Source organism: Phoca vitulina, unplaced genomic scaffold, assembly GCF_004348235.1.
Source record: "Phoca vitulina isolate PV1807 unplaced genomic scaffold, GSC_HSeal_1.0 scaffold6, whole genome shotgun sequence".
NCBI classification, from domain to species: Eukaryota; Metazoa; Chordata; class Mammalia; order Carnivora; family Phocidae; genus Phoca; species Phoca vitulina.
This window is the reverse complement of record NW_022589709.1, coordinates 20,684,664-20,707,321: the sequence shown is the minus strand read 5'-3', so window position 1 is coordinate 20,707,321 and position 22,658 is coordinate 20,684,664. Positions and strand designations below refer to the sequence as shown.

At 37.1% G+C, this 22,658-nt stretch overlaps 1 protein-coding gene and 1 non-coding gene across 2 annotated transcripts in view; both read left to right on the top strand.

The window, feature by feature from the left end:
• The window catches only part of DCP2 (decapping mRNA 2), a 60,725-nt gene extending 38,080 nt beyond the window's left edge, over window positions 1-22,645 (top strand). Inside the window, exons 8-11 of the mRNA XM_032403848.1 lie at window positions 1,830-1,965; window positions 5,786-5,896; window positions 7,622-7,673; window positions 9,565-22,645. Coding sequence (XP_032259739.1) covers window positions 1,830-1,965; window positions 5,786-5,896; window positions 7,622-7,673; window positions 9,565-9,728 — 463 coding nt within the window. The 3' untranslated portion in view covers window positions 9,729-22,645. The remainder of the gene's footprint in view (window positions 1-1,829; window positions 1,966-5,785; window positions 5,897-7,621; window positions 7,674-9,564) is intronic.
• LOC116632476 lies at window positions 2,683-2,784 on the top strand. Its single transcript, XR_004299421.1, has one exon. It is a non-coding gene; the product is annotated as a U6 spliceosomal RNA (small nuclear RNA).
• Window positions 22,646-22,658: the final 13 nt, after the last annotated feature.

Here is a 22,658-nt window from a genome sequence, read left to right as displayed (position 1 = left end):
GAAAAAATTTTTAAAGGGTTTTTGATGAGATGAAAAAGGTTAATTAGAGTTGGAAAGGAGCTTCAGGCACATTTTAAAATAGTATGCACAAGAGGGTACCAACTTTTTAGATGGGTAGATAGAACATGAGGAAAAGAAAAAAAATCTGCCACTGTGTGTGTTGCTATTGTTCTCTGTTCTCATATCCTACTTCAGAGACAATTACGTCTCTGAAGATTGTTGAATAGAGGATATATTGAGGTCTGTTTTTGTATAGGGGAGATGAGGAATGCTGATGTATAATTTGTTCAGAAAGATAGAACTGTGAAGACTTGGGCTTACTGCTTTTCTTTCCCTAACAAAGTCTGTTGTACTGTAAAAAGTGACTGTTACATGGACAGGAACCACAAAGAACATTTTCTTGGTTGGAACTTAATTATATCCAAATTGCAATTATAGAGTAGGCTGAGCAAATAATTTTGTTAAATAAGCGTATATATTTGTAATAAGCTTGCTAGAACTTTTATATGTTAGGTTCAGAGAGTTAGTTGCATTATACATTTTATTTAATTTAGATGTTGTGATTCTGTCTGAGGGCTTCAAAAATTAAACAGGAACAAACCACATCTAGAGTTAATATTTTTTTAAATACATAGGGAATATTCTGTCTTAGTTGGGTTTTATGAGGACAGAAGCTTGGACTAAATGCCTTGAGAGTCATTTCTGCCTTTCAGAACCTGTGATTATAATCACCAAATTATATACTACTAGACATAAATGAAACAGTGTAGGAAAATAGGAGTGTAGCTAAGATTTAAAAGAAACATACTACTAAAAAGTTACAAAATCGTGACAGTGTTTGGAAAACAGTGGTATGACTGTTCATGTTTGGGAGACACAAACCATAGTTTGTGATGTGACTCCCGTATCTTTTAGTCCTAAGGCTTTGTGGTCTTGGAGAGTGGAGTAAGGACATTATGAAGCAACTTGAACCAAATTTCAGGTTTCTTAGGCAAGATGGTATGTTTTTAGCATATAGACTAATGTCTGTGGTGATGTGTTGGAGGAAATACCTGAATTTTGTTTCAAGAAAGTAGGCATGCTGCAATTTTATTATAATTTTTAAATGGGAAAGGAGAACAACTCTGAAATATTCAGAAACAATCACTGTAGTACAGTTCTTTGGATCAGTGACTCTGGACTGTTATTATACATGTAAGCGGTACTATAAAAATGGTATTTCTTTATTACAAAATACTGTGTGAGTACAACCTTTTAAAATCAAATTCTTTCACAGACCTTTATTTAATTTGCTCATCTATTGTCTTGGGCCCCTTAATTTTTTACTTTAGAATATAGCTTAAATTTTCAGATCCTCTTTTAGCATGGAAGGGATTTGTAACCGACCTGTGTAGGATCAAATTCCACACTTCAGACATCCTGGTTGAGAATGAGTTGTCTCTCCTAATAAGAAGGAATATCCACTTATATTTGTTTGTTTCAACTAAATTTAGAATTATTTTCTTCAGGTTTTTAAAGGTAAAATCACTTATAGGGAGGAGGTAATATGGATAATTTAGGAAAGTTTGGGATTAAAAATAAAAATAACACCATTCATTCATTCATTCAAGAAATAGTGAACACCAGGCACTCCTCTGGGTGCTGGGAATAGAGCAGTAGGTAAAGCAGATAAGAATCCCTGCCCTTACGGAACTTGCGTTCCATGCGGGGAGGTAGACAGTAAAGAGGAAAGTAAAGTTTGTGATCTGTAAGATAAACTATAAAGGTGTTAGAAGAATTTTAAGTGAAAATTTTGTGATCTGGTTTTTATTTTTTAAATCTTGGCGTAGTCGAACCAAATTCCGCCACAGTCAGCAGTTGTTTCCTGAAGGTTCTCCTGGTGACCAGTGGGTAAAGCACAGGCAACCGCTGCAGCAAAAGCCATATAATAATCATTCTGAAATGTCTGACCTTTTAAAAGCGAAGGTGAGTGATAATACATTTAAAGATTTTCATAACTTTAGATTTGACTTTGAAATGTATCTGAATTGAAGAATTGCAGATTAACAGTTACAGAGCTCTGAATTGTTGATCAGACTTCTGTGTTCCTGACTTGTGATTTGAAGCACAGCTGAACTTCGTAACCTTTACAGTTTTGGTATAAATACAGTGTAGTAAGTAATAAAAATTAGTATCTGACTTTGATATATATGCCATCAATGAAGGGTTTATTATTGTGTTGTATTCTAGTGCATGATTATACCACACTTTATCCATTCTACTCCTAATGGACATTTTGGTCGTTTCCAGTTTTGGGCTTTGCAAACAGTGCTGCTATGGATATTTCTGTACGTATATTTTGATGAGCATTCTTTTGTGTATAGATAATGAACAGAATTTCTGGATCACTGGATATGCCTGTTCTCAAGTTATCCCCAACCAAATATATGAGAGCTCCACTTGTTGCACATCCTTACTAATTCTTGGCATTATCTGTCTTTATCATTTTAGCCATCCATTTGGCTGCCACTCTTCTTTGTTTTCATTCTTTTAAAAAATATACTGGGCTCATCAAAATTACAAACTTTTGTGCATCAGAGGACACTCTCAAAGAGTGAAAAGATAATATATTTGCAAATCACATATCTGATGTTAGATTAAAATCCAGAACTCCTCTAACTCAATAACAAAAAACCCCAATTAGTGCTCACTTCAGCAGCACATATCCTAAAATTGGAATGATACAGAGAAGATTAGCATGACCCCTGCGCGAGGTGACAAATTCGTGAAAAAACCCCAATTTAAAAAATGAGCAAACAACTTGAATAGACATTTCCCCAAAGAAGATAGGCAAATGGCCAATAAACACATGAAAAGAATCTCAGCATCATTAGTCTTTACAGAAATGCAAATCAAAACCACACTGAGATACCACTTCATATCCATTAGGATAGCTGTAATAAGGAAAAAAAAAAAAAGGAAAATAGCAAGTGTTGACAAGAATGTGGAGAAATTAGAATCCCGTGCATTTTTGGTGGGCATGTAAATGGTACAGCTGCCATGGAAAATAGTTTGGTGGTTCCTCAAAAAGTTAAATACAGAATTACCATGTGATCCAGCAATTCCACTTCCTCGGAATATACCTCACAAAATTGAAAACAAGGACTCAACCAGGTAACTTGTATACCAGTGTTCATAGTGGCATTATTCACAATAGCCAAAAGGTGGAAACAGCCCACATGTCCGTCAACAGATTAACAAATGAACAGAATATACATACAGAGGTATATTAGTCGTAAAAAGGAATGAAATTATGACACACACATACTACAACATGGTCATTGAAACTTAGACACATGCTGCGTGAAATAAGTCACACACCACTGACAAATATTGTACCATTCTGCTTATATTTGGTACCTAATAGACAAATTTATAGATATAAATTAACTTAGGGTTACCAAAGCTGAGGGACAGGTTAATACAGAGTTATTTAATGGATATAAAGTTTCTCTTTGGGATGATGAAAAAAGTTCTGGAGATGGATACTGGCGGTGGTTGCACAACATTGTGACTATACTTACTGCCACTGAATTGTACATTTAAAAGTAGTTATAGTGGTAAACTTTATATTTCTTCTACCACACTAAAATATACCAGGAAGAGCAGAATGAATGAAATTGAGTTAAAAGTATGTGTAACATGAGTTTCTGTAAACCTGTTTCCTTACTGGTTTTTTTTTAAAGATTTTATTTATTTATTCGACAGAGAGACAGACAGTGAGAAAGGGAACACAGCAGGGGTAGTGGAAGAGGGAGAAGCAGGCTTCCCGCGGAGCAGGGACCCCAATGCGGGGCTCGATCCCAGAACCCTGGGATCATGACCTGAGCCGAAGGAAGACACTTAACCGACTGAGCCACCCAGGCGTCCCTTCCTTACTATTTAAAAAATATTTTTTTTTAAATTGGAGTATAGTTGACAATATTACATTAGTTTCAGGTGCACAACATAGTGATTCATCATTTCTGTATGTTACCGCAAGTGTAGCTCCCATCTGTCACCATAAAACCACCGTATGTATAACGCTATTACAATGTGATTGACTATATTCCCTACACTGTACCTTTTATTCTTGTGACTTACTCATTCCATAACTAGAAGCCTGTATCTCCCACTCCCCTTCACCCATTTGCCCATCCCCCTTTTGGCAACCATCAGTTTGTTATCTGTTCCTTACCATTCTTTATTTAAGTTAGTTTAATGTTGGGATGCCTGGGTCTAAGTCAGAAGAGCACGCAGCTCTTGATCTTGGGTTGTGAGTATGAGCTCTATGTTGAAATAAAAACTTTAAAAAAAAGCCTATTGTTTTCAAGCTGTTTTAGGAACTGCTTAACTTTTTTTGTAGGTAGATAGAATATAAACAAATATATTTTGATATTTTAAAATACAATAAAATAATTATTCACGTTGTTTTAGTCTTCTTAACTAGTCCTTTCAAGACCTCTAGGGACGGGGCGCCTGGGTGGCTCAGTCGTTAAGCGTCTGCCTTCGGCTCAGGTCATGATCCCAGGGTCCTGGGATCGAGCCCCACATCGGGCTCCCTGCTCCGCGGGAAGCCTGCTTCTCTTTCTCCCACTCCCCCTGCTTGTGTTCCCTCTCTCACTGTGTCTCTCTCTGTCAAATAAATAAATAAAATCTTTAAAAAAAAAAAAAAAGACCTCTAGGGACAAATTAATGTTTAAAAACTTTATTTTTTAAGTTAAACTTAGATTTTTTGGGGGGGGTAAGAAAATTAACTGTTAAATAATACAATTGCAAAATGTCAACTAATGCATGTTTAGGCTTTAGGTCTAACTTTAGAGATAATGGCCTAAGTTTTTAAAATACCACTCTTTGAGGGGCGCCTGGGTGGCTCAGTCGTTAAGCGTCTGCCTTCAGCTCAGGTCATGATCCGAGGGTCCTGGGATCGAGCCCTGCATCGGGCTCCCTGCTCGGTGGGAAGCCTGCTTCTCCCTCTCCCTCTGCCTGCCGCTCTGCCTACTTGTGCTCTCTCTCTGTCAAATAAATAAATAAAATCTTTAAAAAAAATAAAATAAAAAAATAAAATACCACTCTTTGAGGCACCTGGGTGGCTCAGATATCTGCCTTTGGCTCAGGTCATGATTCCTGGGTCCTGGGATCGAGCCCCACGTCAGGCTCCCAGCTCAGTGGGGAGTCTGCTTCTCCCTCTCCTTCTGCATCTCCCCCTGCTTGTGCTTTCTCTGCTCTCTCTCTGTCAAATAAATAAATCTTAAAAAACAATACCAGTCTTTATTTCGTATAAAAGATTATTAATTTAAAAATGTTTACTTGTTAATAATTTAAAGCAGATTTTAGGGTAACAGTTGATCACATCTGCTATATATTTCTTGTTTTAAGAACTGTGGCCAATGTACCTTTGCATTCCCCTCACAGAAGGTTATTTTGACAGTCGCATAAGGTTTTCAAACTTGTTCCTCTCTCCCCCTCCCTTTTTTATATTTTTAACTCCTGCATTGTAAACAAAATCTGTACGCAGAAATGGGATAAGACAAGAGTCCTAGGGACCATTATATTTGCTATTTCGTACCTTTAGAGGAATCTTGTTTTGTGAAGCACTATGTTCTGTAAGAAAATATATGATGTGGTTCCCTAGTACTTTAGGAAAATTTGGGGGGGGACTTTGTTAAACTCTTAGCCAGCTAAAGATAATCTTGGGGGTATATGCTTTTGTCCTGTTACATTATATTGTAGGTTTACCTTTTATTTCTTCTCATTGGAAAAACAGAATCAAAGTATGAGGGGAAATGGCAGAAAACAGTATCAGGATTCACCTAATCAAAAGAAAAGAACAAACGGGGTCCACAGCCAGCCAGCCAAGCAGCAGAATCCCTTGATGGTAAGACTTACAGCTCTAACTCTAAGAAGGCAGTTCACCCTATTTTTAGGAGTGGAGCAAGGGCATTGTCAAAGCACATTGAATTGATATATTGATAAGATTTTATGAAGTGAAATTGTGCATTATTTGCTCACTTAAAATCTCTGGCTACTCTGTTACAGGTTTGTCACATTGATTCAATTGCATATCTCATTTTTGCTTTTTTATGTGGGTATTTAAATATTTTTTAGTACTGCGAAAATAGTGTGTAGTCAACTCTGCTTTCTAGAAAGAGCAAGTCCTTGGCTATTTTTCTGTATTTTTCTAAATAGAGTCTGTATTGTTTTAATAAAGTTGAAAGTTGGGAAGAATGTCACAGTGTATTTTTTTTCCTTCAAGTTGATAGAATTTAGAAAATTAAAAATAAAATAAAGCCAGTGCCATAGCCCTTAGACTAGGCCTGCAGACAGATAACTGTGAGCATTTTAAGGCATTTACTTCCACTCTTTTAGTCTGTGCTCTAGAAAGTAGCAATTCATAACTAATGGGTCTCCACTGCTTATCTTTTCTGTAAGTCCTGGTATTTGTATGTTGAGTTTTCTTGTTGTAGTTTCACCTACTTTTCTTTTTTAATAGTGGGTGATAATAGTTTTAAGGTTTTAGCAAAAATTTTTTACCTGAATTTCTATTTGCTGTTTACTTAACTTGGGGTGTATTGATTTCATGGGCAAACACATGTTAAAGATCAGTTTACTGTTAGATTACTTGCCTTTTACTATTACACTTTTTTCCTGTCAGATTGGCACAGGTAAAAAGAGAGCCATTTGTATATTGTTGAGTGTTTGGGCAACACTTAAAAATAACTAACTGGTAAAACCTTCTAGAGAGTAGCTTGACTATATGGAAAGCCTGAAAAGGTTCTTAAATTGTTTCCCTAGAAGGAAATTTTAAAGAAAGTTCATCCCATTATTCTTTTGAATAATGAAAATATGGAAACAGTCTAAATGTCCAAGAATATAATTTTAAATGCAGTATTACAGATCTATGCAATGGACTACCATGTAGTCATTAAAAATGATGGTGTGGTTTTATATTTTTTAACAAAAATGTTCACAGTATATTACACTTAAAAAGTAGATTGGGGCACCTGGGTGGCTCAGTCAGTTAAGCATCCAACTGTCCAACTCTTTATTTCAGCTCAGGTCATGATCTCAGGATCGTGGGATTGGGCCCCATGTGCTCGAGCCCCATTTTGTGCTCCATGCTCAGTGGGGAGTCTGTTGGAGTTTCTCTCTCTCCCTCTGCCCCTTCCCCCATTCGCACGCGCTCACTCTTTTTCTCTCTCTCTCTCTAAAATAAATAAATATTTTTAAAAAGTAGGTTATAGAATAGTCCTATGTACTAAATAATTCCACTTAATTTTTAGTAATTCTATGAAAATTTACAGTATCTTCATAGAGAAAAAGCTACAAAGATACGCCAAAATGTTAATACTTAATTATCTTTGGGTTGAGAAATTTAATGAGTAATTTTCTTTTTCTGGTGTTTCTATATTGTACATGTAATCAAGAACTAAAAAAATTTTAGGCTTAAAAAAATAAAAATACTAGTGTAAGACTGGGGATGGTGATATATTACTGGCTTAATTTTCTTCCTGAGAAATTTGATCATATATTTCCTCATTTATAGTAAGTAGAATAACTGCAGCTGGTGTGTTGTGTGTTTCTTGTTTGTTTGTTTTTTTAGAAATGTGAAAAAAGACTTCATCCACGAAAACTTCAGGATAATTTCGAAACAGGCAAGTCATTTTCTTTTTAAAATCTCTGGTGGGATTTGATTTGGTTTTGGCCCAACCTTGATTTTAGTTGAGAGTATGATGGACTGTGAAAGATAAGCAGGAAGAGTTGCACATGTCTGTAGAGTTCATATGTGTGGTCATGTTCTCTAAATATGAAACTCGCTAAAATGACCTTAAATGATCAAGATGAAATGATTTTCCCTTTCAGTGTGCTGTTTTTGTGTGTGAATGTCAAACCTTGGTGCTATGTGTGAACATTGTAAGTCAGTAATTATTAGTGAGAGGGGAGTAGAACCAAGTATTGTAAAGGTGAGGAGACCTCATTCTCATATATATGTATATATATGAGTACTAACTTCAGAATGGCAACATTTCCCACTTTTAGGAGGTAATGAGCAACTTTTTAAGGAGGCACTATGGATAGCTTTTATTAAAATGACATCTGGAACTTCTCCATTGTCAGTTATAAAGAGTAGGTGTGTGATCTGATTTGGAAGGTAATGGTGATGAATGTAGAAAGTTCTTTGGTAATACTGATTTAATAGATGTCATTTGGAAGTATAGTAGACTTTTCTTACGTGCTGTTTTGAATTGTGTGAAATCCCTATGCAGTAGATATATACATTATTCACCATTTAAATTTAAGGCTTTCATATAGAAAAGTCTAAGAAATAAGAAGCATTATCATATTTTCTTGCAGTACTGTTTATGATTTAAGCAGGATAAATGCTATTTTAAAAGATGCTTTAACCCTATTTTGGAAAATTAAGGTTAACTATGAAGTTGTAGGAACTATCAGTAGTTTGGTATACATAGATATGGAGGTAGAAGTTCCCATAATAAGATTTTTCTGGCCATGTTGTCTGGTAGGGACATGATAGGCTGGTAGTTTAATTAAGCTCAGAAATCAGTTACTTTACAAATCTTTAAAAAGCCATATGTTCAGGAAGAAATTAAAAGAAGGTATACTGTAACTTCATATACCCAGCTTAGTTGGGCATTGTATGGACATATAAAATTTGTCTTGAAAAGGAAGTATAAAAGGATTTTTGTCCTGGGAAACATTTGAGATTTTCTTTGTGCCTCAGCCTTTTTTTTTTTTTTTTAAGATTTTATTTGTTTATTGGAGAGAGAGAGAGCGCTCCCAAGCAGGGGGGAGGGGCAGAGGGAAAGGGAGAAGCAGGCTGCCTGCTTTTCAGGGAGCCCGAAGCGGGAATTGATCCCAGGACCCTGAGATCATGACCTGGGCTGAAGGCAGATGCTTAACTGACTGAACCTCCCAGGTTCTTTGTCTATTCCCAATCCACTTTCCTGGTCAGGTCTCTTTTCTACCTTTAAAACAAAAAAACAAAACAAAACCCTGGTAAGTTGGGAGTTTTGTTGGACCATGATTTTGAAAATTTGGATTTTTCTTTAGGTTAATATATTCCCTAGAGATGTGGTAAGCTCCATCTTTATTTTTCTAGAATTGTACTCTTTATAAATCTTAGATTACAGTTGTAATCTTTACAGTGCTTGCCTTTTTTTTTCTTTTTTCTACAGTGCTTACATTTTGATCTTTTAAGAAGCTCCCTTTATGTTGGCACAGAAAACAAATATGGGAGGTAGACGAAAGTATGCCCATTTTTGAAAGCATGTGAATAGTAAGGGTGTAAAGGGTTAAGATTAGATTTTGAATGAATGTGTGGGAATCAATAATCATAGATTAGAAAATCAGTTGAGCCCCAGTTTAGGGAAAGGAAAGTGTCTTGGCGGTTCTGCTTAGGTTAGACTTAGAGTGTGGTGAGGAAAAGTATATACTGTACCTGCATTCCTGTAGAACAAAAGGTGGGAAGGGCAGTATTTGAGTTCTTACTATAAAGTTATTGAGTTTGTTTGTTTATTTAAACAGATGCTGCATATGACTTGCCTTGCTCCGGTGAAGACCAGTTGCTAGAACATGCCGAGGGACAGTCTGTGGCATGTAATGGTCATTGCAAGTTCCCCTTTTCATCCAGAGCCTTTTTGAGTTTTAAGTTTGACCATAATGCTATAATGAAAATCTTGGACCTTTGAAAGCAGCAGATGTGTTGTGGAAGTCCCAGGATCAGAGACCTGTTGCATTTGAGTGGGTGTCTCTTTGAGCCTTACCTTTCTCAGGTGTTTTAAAGAAATGCAGGGAGGCAATGATGTTTCTGAAGATAACGTTCTCTGCAGAAGAGAGAGTAGAAAGAAACATGAGTTTGCACTGTAAATGCAGTTATAACCTTTTATACAGATATACCTTTTCAGTGTTTGGCTAACGAATTTAAGTTGCTTTTTATGAGAGCATTTTTTTCTGTGTGATTGTGATTTTTATTTCGTGTTCTGGTCAAGAAAATAGTGTGAGTCATCATCAAGTAGCCAAGTTAATGGGAATGTTCCATCTATCCATGACAGTGACTGCAATTAGAGTTTGCTTATGTTGACATTTTTAAAAGAAACTTAAAATTCACAAATAATAAATGAGTGCAAGAGCTAAAAATGTCACAGAAGTCAAGATCGCAGGTCATCTGCTTTGGTGGCATTTTGCGCATTTCTCTGCTTCTAACCACTCGGGTTCTCTAATCCTCCTCTGCTGGGAGATTTGTTGAAAGGTTTATTTAGAGCCAGCATCTACTGTGTAATGTTCATGTTAAAAATGAACACAGCACTTCATTAAAAAACAAAGTCCTCAGCCTGGAGAGGGACTGAGTTGATTAGGTGGGGAGTACACTCTGACTTGAGTTGAGAGCCTTGTGCAGTCAGCAAACCTGGGAGAGTGGTGGGGAGAGGGGAGCGTGGAGCATGGAGGCCGGGACCTGGCAACTGCTTTGGTGGCAGCTGCTTTGGTCTTGTCTTCACTGTCCTGCCACCAGCTCTTCAGTATTGTACAATGGTTTCATTCCTGTGAAAATTTATTCTCTATTACAGTTGTGTAAATATGAATGGAATACTGACATTATTAGGTTTTACATTGCATCTTGGTGTTGATCTCTGGAAACTAATGTTTGTATTAGGTTCCAATTTGCAGTAGCAGCAGAAACTGACATGCTTTTATGAGCATGCTGAAGCCCCTGGATGATGGAGTGAGAAGGGAAGGGGTATGTGGTTCACCCAAGTACAAATAAAGCATTTCACTAGGGGATGATCAGAACATGAAGGTAACATACATAACTCACTTCTAGGACTGTATTTTGCTCTTTCAGGATTCTTAAATCTAAATAAAGATGGCAATGCCCATTTTAAGAAGAATTTCAGCTCTAATTGAGGACAATCGCCAGAACTTTAAAAGGGGGCTTTAGTGTTGGGGCTGCTTCTGACCTCATTGAAGGTATTTCTTTTGGGGGTGTGATGTGTGAGCATATGCGTGCGTGTGCATCTGCCATGTGGGTTTTAAAAATCTTTTTTTACATGTGGTATCCACAGAATATATCTCTGCTTGTAAATTTTATTGTAGAAATCTTTATTCTGTATAGATAGCCTATTTAATAGGGGTTCTATTTAACCCAGTGGGACTTTCAGAAGAAGTACTATTGTAAGGAATTCACTTGGTATTTCTTTGCTTTAGCTTTTAAATGGCTTGATTTTAAAGGAGAAATCTATTTATTAATAAAAGTGTCACCCTCTTGGTGCTAAGCAGGAGAATTCACGATTACAGCAGTGTGTTTAAAATTAGGTTATTCATAATTCTGCATCTTTTAATGTGACAAACTTGTGAATCCTTCTGTGACCTTTTTTAAAATGCATTATATGATTGCTTTTGGAAGCTCTTACTGTTCTTTCCAGAAATACAGCTGCTTTGCTTGGGTCTCCTTGAGCCATATTTATAGTTGGTCCCAGCATTCCAGATTTCTATTAAATTGTTAAGGGAGTGAAAACTTAGTTTGCCTGGCAGGTAAATCATTTTCACTCATTTACTGTCATCTGGAAACCATATAATTTTTAGTAATTTTGTGTGTGTGTGTGTGTTTGTGTGTGTGTGTGGTTTTTGTTTTTTGAGTATTTTGGTCAATCTTTCTGGTGCCTAGAGTTGGGTTTTTCAGCTCTTAATGCAAAAGCAAAAGAGATTAGAGTTAGTTACCAGAAGTATGTCCTCTAAAGGTGTTGAGCCTTTTCAAGAACCAACAGATTATCTCTTTTCAATTACAGCAGTTTAACTATGGTTAAATGTTATTGCTGTTGTGCTGCTTCATTTAATGCACTGTGGAACAAAATAAGGGTATTGTTGGGATGGGATTTTGGTAACTTGAGGCTTTTAGCTCTCTTGACAGTTTGAGATAAAGATGTGAGTTAAAGTTTATGTGTGTGATGTGACTTAACTATGCAGAAAATGTATAAGTTGGATGTACCTGTTTTATGTACATCTGCTATACTTATTCCCTTGAACCTGTGTATTAGTTTCTCAGTGTTCAGGTTACCTTGAGAAAGGCCATGCTTAGCACAGAACTGGATTTCTCCTTTGAGAAATTTTAGCATGGTTTGAAGAAATCAAGTGATAAAGGAGTGTGCTGAATATGCAATAATTTACTTCTGTGTGCTGCATTTTAAGAAGCTAGATGAGAAGAGTAGTTGTGTTGGCTTCATTGTGTTTTATGTCTTTGAGAGGAAAAATAGGTCTTTGAATCCACTTTTTAAATGTTCTTATGTTCCAACCTTACATGTTCCAAGGTTCAGTGCACTGTGAATCTTTTATTTTTTTAAATTTTGTAGGTGCTTTTATGTATAACTGTAATGATTTGTAAGATGTTAAATGAATTTTTTTGTACTTAACCATTGTTATCCAAAAGATAGGGGTATAGTTTACATGCTTTCACAAGTTTTTGTTAAGAAATAGCAAATGAATGGTTTTAGGATTTCAACCAGTGACACTCTTCCTGAGACATAAACTGAATAGAACCCTTAGCATGGGTGAAATTTGAAGAGGTTTGAAACTTAAGTTGGATTTTCATGTTAATATATAAAAGCAAGTCTCCTATGTTGTCAAGGGATTTGTGGTCACTGCTTGCTGCTTTGAGCTTTGGATATTCTTATTTTTCTATTACATATCAATTAGTAAGTGCAGATAATGAAGATGTATAGCAAAATATAGCAAAAATACTTTTATGCTATAAGATTGGGTTGGTACTTTGTCTTTTACGGCTTTAGTAGTTTGTGCGTAATATCAAATAAAAAACTCAAATCTAAGTGAATGACATCCTTCCACAGGGATTAAATTTAAATTTTATTATAAAGCTCAACATATTATGGTGGTCTTTAGAAAAGTTCAGGTCTAAGTGCATGTATGCATTAAAAACATTTCATTACCTAAGTCCCTCTTTTTTGTTTTTGTTTGTTTCCAACAGTTAACTTGAACAGTATGCAAAGTCAGTATAAAAATTAGACTGTTTTGCCACGTTACTTTTCTTACTATGATATCTCTTAGCTTTTTATCTTTATTTTTGTACCAGTACCTCCCTCTGCCTGTTGAGATTTTGTTTTGATAGACATCTGTTATGTCTCTGTGTTCTCTGAGGCAGTGTTTTCTTTGCATATTAATCATAGTTACAAGGTCAGATTCATTAACATTTTTATGATTGAAGAAAAGTGTCACTTAGTGATTTTGACTCGGATTATATTCTGGCCTGGGGAAGGGGCTCATATGTATTGATGTAATTTTAGATTAATGATAAGCAAGACAAAGTCTTAACTTTGTCTGAAGGTATCAATATCCTTTACCTTTAAGTATCTGTCTATGGCTAAATAGGTGTTAGTAAAACAACAGTTTTGTTAAACCTTATTTCTGATAGCTTGGTAAAGCCTAGCTAGAGTTTCTCATTTTATATTCTGTCCTAAGACTTTAAAGTGTATTTGTATAGTTGCTGAGAACTCTAAAAATGAGATTATGATGGCATCAGCATTTTCCTAGAATTGAGTTGCTCTTGAAGTTTATACTCGGGTGTCCTGAAGATGGCAGATTGCAAATAGGCAATAAAGGCTCTGTCTCTTGCTTTCAAAATAAAGTTTTGGATTGCAGTTTCAAAATATAGGATAGGTTATTATTATACAACAAAAGTGCCCTGAAGGGAGGAGATAGCTATAGTGAGAGTATAAGGAAGAAATTTTAGAAGATAAACCAGTTCTTGAGTGCTGTCTGTTGTATTAGGCTAGAAACATGATAATTGCCTAGGCCAAGCAGTGTCTAATATATGTGGCCATTACCAACTGTTTTCTAGCTCTGGGTAAAGTTACTATTTTTTTACGGTTGTCAAATAATCCAGTAAATCTGAAGTACTTTTTCTCACTTTAAAGATGGGTGTTTGGGAGTCTGGTCCTTCCTGTGCTGGTAATTTACAACTGCAGCCACACTGAAGTGCTCTGCTTTCTTACAGGAACATAAGTCAGAGCACAGCCAGCCATGGTCAGGTGTGTGACACAGCCACTTCATGAGGTAGCTGTACATTCGTTCTGAATGGTGATCCATACCTTTCCATCTAGTTGTCTGTGACAAACAGCATTTACTATTGAAACAGTAGTGTAAAGCTAGGGAAAAGAATAAAGCTACCTCTCATACATGGGAGTGGACTTGAAGGGCTGGCTTCCACCAGCGTAGTTGCTCAGACTTTAAAGTACAAAGAAATGTAAATAAAAACTATGGTAAAGTATGGAAGTTTTATTTTGAGAGATGTTTATAATTGAATCTTTAATCTGGTCCCCAGGTTAATGAAATCACTAGTAAAGAGATTCCATTTGTCTTGTGTCTTCTGTGGTTAGCAGAGGGGATGGTTTAGCAATGGTAGCGGCTTGGAAGCACAATCTGAAAAGAATCGACCCAGACAGAGTGCTTGCATTAGCTGTGTAGTATTGGCCGACGGTGCTTGTGGGAAAGGGATTGGATGCAGGAATCAATTACCTTGTTTTGTAACTTCGTCCCATGTGGACCCTCCACTTAGTAGACTTCTTTAGTCCTTTAGTCCAATGGAAGAATAAGGCCCTGAACATATATATGTGCTGCTTTTTTGGTGGGAGGGCTCTTGTAGGGGTTTGGGTGTTGTTTTGATTATTGGCTTCTGAAGCCAGGAAGAGGCCATGGAGTCCCCACCGCTATCCCACCCGCCCTTTGTATCTTGTCCCTTTTATAGAAGAATAGTTTGTGCTACATCCTTATGGTAAATCTGCCACTGTGGGAATTTATATGCAGTGATCATATCTTACCCTTCAGAGATGATCTCACTCAACCCTTGGGCCACAAGCAGAGAGGAAGGCTGTGGATACCAGTGCCGTTTTGGGTCTCAGTGCATGTAGCTATCAGATTGAGAACAAAGAAAACTGTGGTTCTAGGGTGAAATGGACAGTGTTCTGCTAGTCCTCAGTCCTTGAGAGGTCTTAGATAACAGTCTTAGGTTGTGGACTTTCTGAGGTAGAATATAACATTTTAATTTAATCTGCTTTTAATTCATTGACTGAGGTTCTGAAACAATCTCTAGCTACAAACAATGGTGTGAAACATTCTGGGCACAAATCTACATTGTTAGTCATTTTTCAAGCTTTAAGAAATTAGTTCTTTGTAAAATATCTTGGTTTATATTATTCTTTTGTGGTAATTTTGGAATCAGCTATGGATGGCAGCAAATGAAAGTAAAGGTTCTCAACTGAATGCAGTTTAGCAAGGTAGTAACTATTCCTCAGCAGTTTGGTTAGATGTTAATACTTTTTGCAGTGAATGAGTAGCAGTGAACTTGCTCTCTTCATGTCCTGTATATATAATGTGCACTGATAGAAAAGCACAAAAGACATATCTACAAGAGTTTCTTTGTGCATTTCACTACTGTCCTAGCGCACTGCTGTCTCTGTTGTTCATTTTAGGTTTGCATTTGGATGCTGTCCAAGTACCTTTTAATTTCAAATAGAAGTGTCTGAAGGAACTGAGTCTTTAATTTTACTTTTTTGCTCATATTTCACTTCAAAGTTAGGAAGAGAGACAGCTAACTGACTTTCCATTTTCTTACAGACTTTTCCTTCAGTCACAGGGAAGGAAAATAAAACCATGAACTATTTTGTATATATATATTTGTGTATATAACACACACATTTATGTAATATACACACATATATATATTTTCTTATGATTGTGTTTGAAGTTTATTAGTTTAATACCTTATAAAAAATCATCTTTGGAAATTGACATATACAGTTCAGATTTAAAGGTTTACGTGTTGGCTTTAATGTAAACTTAAAACAGTCTTATTTCAGAATAAAATGATTAATCAAATGGAATTATAGTTCGTGTATTAACAAGTGAAATCCTATATAAGATTGTCTTTCATGCAGTTTAGTTTGGATGGGAAAGGGAATAAGAATTTTTTTTTTAACCTTTTTTAATCCTACTACTTCCAAAACAAGGGTTTGAAGTGTCTTTTATGCTGCAGAGATTAGGTAATGTTCAAGGAAGATGTGTAGTCTTAAAACAGTTTTCTTGGGAGAGGGTTTTAGTCTGAAGAAGGTGAAGATATTTATGCTGAGTCATGTTAAATTTTATGTGAGACCTACAAAAGCTGGTAGAAAAAAATTGAAATGGTTTCACTAAATATGTTGAGAAAACTGGACTTTAGAGTGAATGTGACTAGATTTGTAAACTCTCAGTACCTTTTTGTCTTATGTGAAATGATATAACATTTAATTTTTGCCTTAATTATCACAGCGTTTTATGACTTCACCTTCTAGGGCATTTTAATGTTTGGAGAAAGACTGTGTAAGTAAACCATTGGGAGTAATTCTGCCTGTGGTAGTAATGAAGTTCCTGGTGCTTGTTTTGGTTAGTCGTCAAACAATTAGAGCAGAAAAGGAACCTCAAAATAGCTGTGGGGTTTACCTTGTTGTTATACAAATTGATACCTTTCGATTGGATTTATTGTGTTTCTGGATTTACTACGTTCTGGCTGAACAGTAGCTTTGTCTCTTTCCCTCAGTGTTAATCAAAGGGTGAGGACTGATTCTCACTTATATTGGGTGTGACTATCATAAATTAAGAATTTCCAGTGAGTTTAAATGTTTGCAGGATTATCATACTGCCAGAGTTGACTAGCAATGCCAGCTGTACGCTCCCCTGAGAAAATGAACAAAGTCCTGTGTCTTAACAGTTATTCTTTTTTGAAAGCTTTTTGATGTAAATAACACCAGTTTAGAAATGAAAAACCTTTTATCTTACAGAATACAATTTGAATGAATGAAGGTTTCCTTTTGTATTTTAAAACATTTTTACAGTTGATTGTTCAAATATTGGCTTTCTGTAAAAATATTATCGTGTTAAATTTAGACTGTTTGTAGTGCAATATCAATAAATTTTGCTGCTTAGGCAGTTTTAATTACTACCTTAACCTGGTTTCTGCTACTGTTACTTGTTTCATAGGTTCCAATTTACTCATATTTTCTCTCTCTTTGGACCAATAAAAAATGACAAGTATGAGATAAAGGTATGTTTATATGATGGGAAGAACTGTTAAAAGAGTGTCTCTGCAAAAGTGAAAATAAAGAACTGGTATGTATTCTCCATCTCAAACACTTTAACAGTTTGGTTATTGCTCTAAAGCAGAATTGGTTAGATACATACAATCCAGTATCTCTTAAACAGTTGTTCTCCAACCAGGCTTTCCAAATAGAATACTTAACAGTCTTCTGGGAGAGAAATGGGAGAAATACATTCTTCTCCACTACGAACCTCAGGTATATGATAATTTTTATTTAAAATCTTAAGAGGGGCACCAACGTATACATTTTGCTTGCCTCCGGAGAGACGCCCTCATTGCAGAACATTGTCCCTCTAGTGGACAGGTAGACGGGTTGCAGAGCTGCTTGCCATCTTTCCTGTAGTCATGTGTGACTTCCTTGCACTTCCAGTTCTTGATGATAGTTATAGTCTGTTTCCCTGATTTTTAAAAATGAAAAAAGATTTTTCTCAATAGATAACTTCCATTCATACCAAATTTTAAAAGGCAGCCAAATAGAAATTGGTGATAAATGAGGGTTCTGTGGCTGATTTGACCTAATGTAGTGTCTTCTGGTTCCCAGTTTTGACTAGGGCTTTCAATGTAACGTGAAGCAGCATAGGTTTGACATTTACATGTACAACAGTATTGCAGAAGGACAGTCGTATCACCTTTTAATGAACACAGTTAAAGTACGTCATGGAATTAGAAATATTTATTCAGAATATAAGAATGTTTGTAAAATATTATAAATGTCTCTGTATAAATAAATGGAGTTTTTTTTTTTAAACAATTCTATATCAAATAACACAAAGTAGCTATTTTACAGCAGCTAAAACTAAAGGCATCTGGAAACATTTAAAGCATACAAGTGAAGAATCTAAAAAATTACAAGGTATAGTACAGTGTTAAGGGGCAGCTTTAAAATGAGACTTTCAGTACAAACAGTAGAACGATACTGACAAATGCAACCTTAGTCACATGTGCTTTAATAACTGACCGTACATTCAAGCAGGTTCTTCTAATTCAAGTGGCTTAAAAGGAGCACATTTTCAAATAATAGGAAACTTAAATCTCATGCAAAGTAAATAAGTCTTAATATGTCTAGAAACTGATTAGGAATAGAAAAGAACATGTGTCATCTTTGCATTAGGTTCAAACAAAAGCAGATTATTAGGGGCTCTCATTCACTTGGCAGTCGTTGACACGAGCACTCTTAGTGAATTCTGTGAGTTCTACAAACAACATTTTCCACATGGATTTGATTTGCAGAAAGTGCAAAAGTGAAAGGTACAGCAAGCACTAACTAAAAGGTCATCGGTGTGAATGTGAGGGAATTTTGTATATAGCTTGCTTCTTCATTCTGCTAAGCTGGTATTTCAGATGATCAGTGGATGAGTGATGTGTAGCAACCTTGACTATGGAAAAATCAAGCACTATTAGTCAAGGATCTAGTTACTCAATAGCAGTTGCTGTTATGGGCAGATTGATTTCTTGTCTTGGTCCCATGCAAGAGCTCACTCAGATGCAGTGTGATAGAGAATTTATCCAATATAACTCAATCAAAAATGCAACCATTGTATGTGAAACAGCCTTCCTCCATACAGGAATTGGTAAAACAAGAATGCAGGTATAGCTGCTTTTCAGCTTGTTTATATTTTAACAGCCCTCGAGTGCTCAGTGATGATACGGTGGCAGCGGTCAGCATTACTTTGGTAGTTCTGGGTCCAATTCTAAAAAGTCAGTGCTTGGCAGCCGAAGACACATATCTATTAGAAAGTAACTTCAAGTGTGTGAAACAGGGAACTTCAGAAGGCCACAGATTTATAGCTGACTTCAGCCTGGCCTACATAAACACAAGGTTTCAATGAAACAGAACAGGATTTGGATAAACCTCAGTGAAAAATAGGTGGGCAGCAAGTAGAGTTTGTATCATTTCTTGTCAAATAGGCCATTCCACATAGATAAATAGAAAAATATTTGCTCTAGGACTTTTTTTTTTGGAGTTTTTTTTATACTATGGTTCTACAAAGCTGTCACTGCAGAAAAAAACCTCGGCAACCCTGTGACTGCACCCTAATTCAATTCAATGCAGAAATTTCACTCATCAGAGAATACTCTCCCTTTTGGCCTCCAAAAATGTTCTATCTCTGCTGCATCTAGAAATACAGGTACAGCTATAAACCTAGCATGATCTTTTCGCTTTACATAGTTTCATGGACGAGACGTAACTCCCAGTTAGGCGTTTGCTAATGGCTTGAAAGTTTTAGGGATCCTTTGGGTGTTTTCTGTAGTCTGGATGTCTTTCTCACTATTTAAAATATGAACATGACACCCCAAACTCTCGAGAGCTTTAAGATAATTGATAGAGTTTAAAAATAATTGCAGGATAACTTTAGTGGCCGTAGAACACCTTTAGAAGGGAACAGGCAACTATAGAAGTTCCTAACTCATGCCAGTGGCATAGTACAGTCCAGATGAGGTAAAACTATGGGGTTTTTTTCTTTTAAAATAATATAATCGATATGCAGGTAGGCACTAGGAGATTTTCATACAGTTTCAAGTTTTTCTTAGGATGAGGCTAGTCAGGATTTTACTACTTTAACAGTTTTTAAGAAGAAATCATATAGGCTCTAATTTGGACGCCTTTCTGGAGTAGTCAGAATGTCAAGGCTCTCATTTAAAGTTCTCGGAGATCCCTGTAAAAGTATTGCTGCAGGCTCAGAGGAAGACTTAGCAACAAGTTCAAGCATCTCAAAGGAGAATTAAGCAATTATGTTTAACTGGCACTTAATTTTTTATTAACCTAACATTCCAGTTTCGGGCAGCTTGGATATTAACTTCAGAAAGCTGACATGCTTGTAGATGAGCATGAATCTGAAACAGTTAATTACCTGCATTGGCAATGATGAAACAGCTAGTGTACCTCTGGGGCTGGAGCAGGAGAGGGAGGAAGGGCTTGATCAATCTCAACTGTCTGATCACTTAAGATATTTAATCATAAATAACTTTGGGTATTAAGTCTCCAAGAGGAATCTTAACCACCTGCGAGTCCATAGCAGTTTTGGTAGCTGGTGCAGACAGGCTTTGGCAGAACATCAGATCAGTTGGTAGGCCCACACATTGATGCTACTCCAGCTACAGACGAAGTCTCTCTTGCCTATATGATTTTCACCTTAATTCAGCAGTGGGAAATACACTCCAAGGGAACTGTGAAATGGATCCTTTCTTCCCATGCCTGTTTCTCTAAGAGCCGAAGATGGAACAGAGAAGGTGACTGCCTAAAAGAGGTAACCATTGAGGGAAGTGGAAAACAAAAACATGGAAGGAAGTCTGAAGACTTTTAACCTCATACAAGTTAAATCAGTATCATTGTCTACCTTTGAATGGAGAGGTTAATATAAACCAACTACTATTTAGAAAGAAGAACTCAGGTCATAAAAAAAAGTCTTCAGGTACCTGCAATTATTTAATCAATGTGGTTTTAGTGGGCCCCACAATTAGCATAAACAAATGCCTGTTGGTTCACCTTCAACAAGGATCTTGTCTTAGGGAGTATTTGAAAAATACAAGGAAAGGAAATCAACTATTTAATTGCTTGTTTTTATTCCACACATTTATGAAAGTAACAGTTTTTCTGGGGAAATAGTTTTCACCCAATCACCACATATTTAAAAGTATTATGTTGAAGTATAAATTCGAAAGGAGGCCAGGTAGGGTCAGTAATACTGGGGCTTATAATGGAGGAGCTGAGACCTCTTGGGTCTGGAAGAGTTACATGACGCTAAAAGGGTGAGTTTTCTTTTAAGCTGGACCAAGAATGGTAGACAGAAGTCAACAGACAGGATTATATTCCTGTGTCAGCTATACTTTTCAGTGTTGGTGAAGATGAAAGCTGTTTTGATGTCTGTTCAGTCACAAATATTTCCCCTCGGCAAACTGAAAAATGGGGAAAACTAGTATTTTGTCTTTTAAGCTTTTTTTTTTTTTGCATATAACTTTTTCAGTCACATTTTCCTTATGACAAAATGAAACTTTATCCAAAGAGTAAAAATTGATTAAAAATAAAAAAATCACAACCAACTTTGACTAAATGGAAGATCCATAACAGAAACAGGAGCCGGTGGGCACTTACACAGTGATCAAACCAGCCAAAAGCTGGTCCTTCCAGACTGGCAACGGTTTTTTTGGTTTTTGGTGACTTTTTTGGGAAGATGGGCAGCCTTACTGCTGGCCTAAGAAAGAAGGGTGGTTGCTTTTGGGATAGAACTGCTCGAACTGCTCTGCCCTCCAAGTGGTGGCTGGAGTGGCCTTCTCCAGGGCAAAGGCGGCTGAGGAACTTGTATCCGGTTGTCTGAAAACATGGACGTTGGAACTCTAAGGTGGTGACCTGGTCCTAAACAGAACTGTGAACTCTGGGATAGAATTCTCAGGGGACTTCGGGTGGTTCTTCAAGTACTACAGAATGAAAGGCAGGTGGTCCTTTACAATGTATCAGTGTAGGGTAACTATAGAAGAAGTGAAAGACAGGAGATGGAATAATGAATTTAAGATGGAGGCCTTCCTGAAAGAAATCAGGTACTTTGGTCCTGGCCCAGCCCTGTCAGCATTTTGCTTGAAATTTAACCTGTTTAAGTACCGTATACTAACCTCCACTTTGGGGGACGGGGGGGGCGGGATAAAAGGAGGTCCCAAGGACCATTCCTTTACCCCCTGCCTTTCATAACAGCAGGAGTGAAATCTTGAACTGATGGTTCCGTAGCCGTCTCTTAAATAGGTGGGCTCAGCCTGCAAGACATTCTACTCGGTGTCCTGCCTCCTGCCCTTAGAGAAATAGAGGCAGGTCCACAGCTACCTACGTATGTACTCCTGTGGATGAATTTTGATTCATGCAGAACAGCAATTATGTAGAGCCCTTGGGTGGGCAAAAGTCCTAACAGTGCTCCCCTGCTCTTGAAGAAACTCCTGATAAAATTTTAGTTCCACTCTATGTATTAACAGGACCATCTCAGTTCTAAGTCTTGGCTTTAATAAGGCTCCACTGGAAGGGAAAATCCCCCAGTCAAAAGAAAGTGCCCTTCCCAGCCCTACCTCCACAGTGAGAGGTGAAAGAAGTGCCCATGTTCCCAAAAAGAACTGTTCAGGCCGAAGCCCTGGGGTTGCTCTACCTGTAACTTCGAGCGTATCGGGGACTGTGGCCCCTACGCACCATCGCCTGTCATCCGCCTCAGAGCACCTCTGAGCGACAGCCTGTGTCTCAGAGCTGGTACGTGGGTCTCGAAAACCAAAGCCTGGTTGCAGTAAGCAAATCAGCAGTTCTAGAAGCTGAAGACACCCCCTCCGCACTCCCACATGTGTCAGAGTTTATCCCTGAAGGAGAAAGAAAGACGAGAAACTGGAGATGTCAGAGATCCGGTCACCACCAAAAAAAGAACAGAACGGACGGTCTTCTAAAACAAATGCCGAGGGTACCACTGACGCACAGCCTCCGGAAAGAACAGGCCGGGGGGGGGGGGGGGGGGGG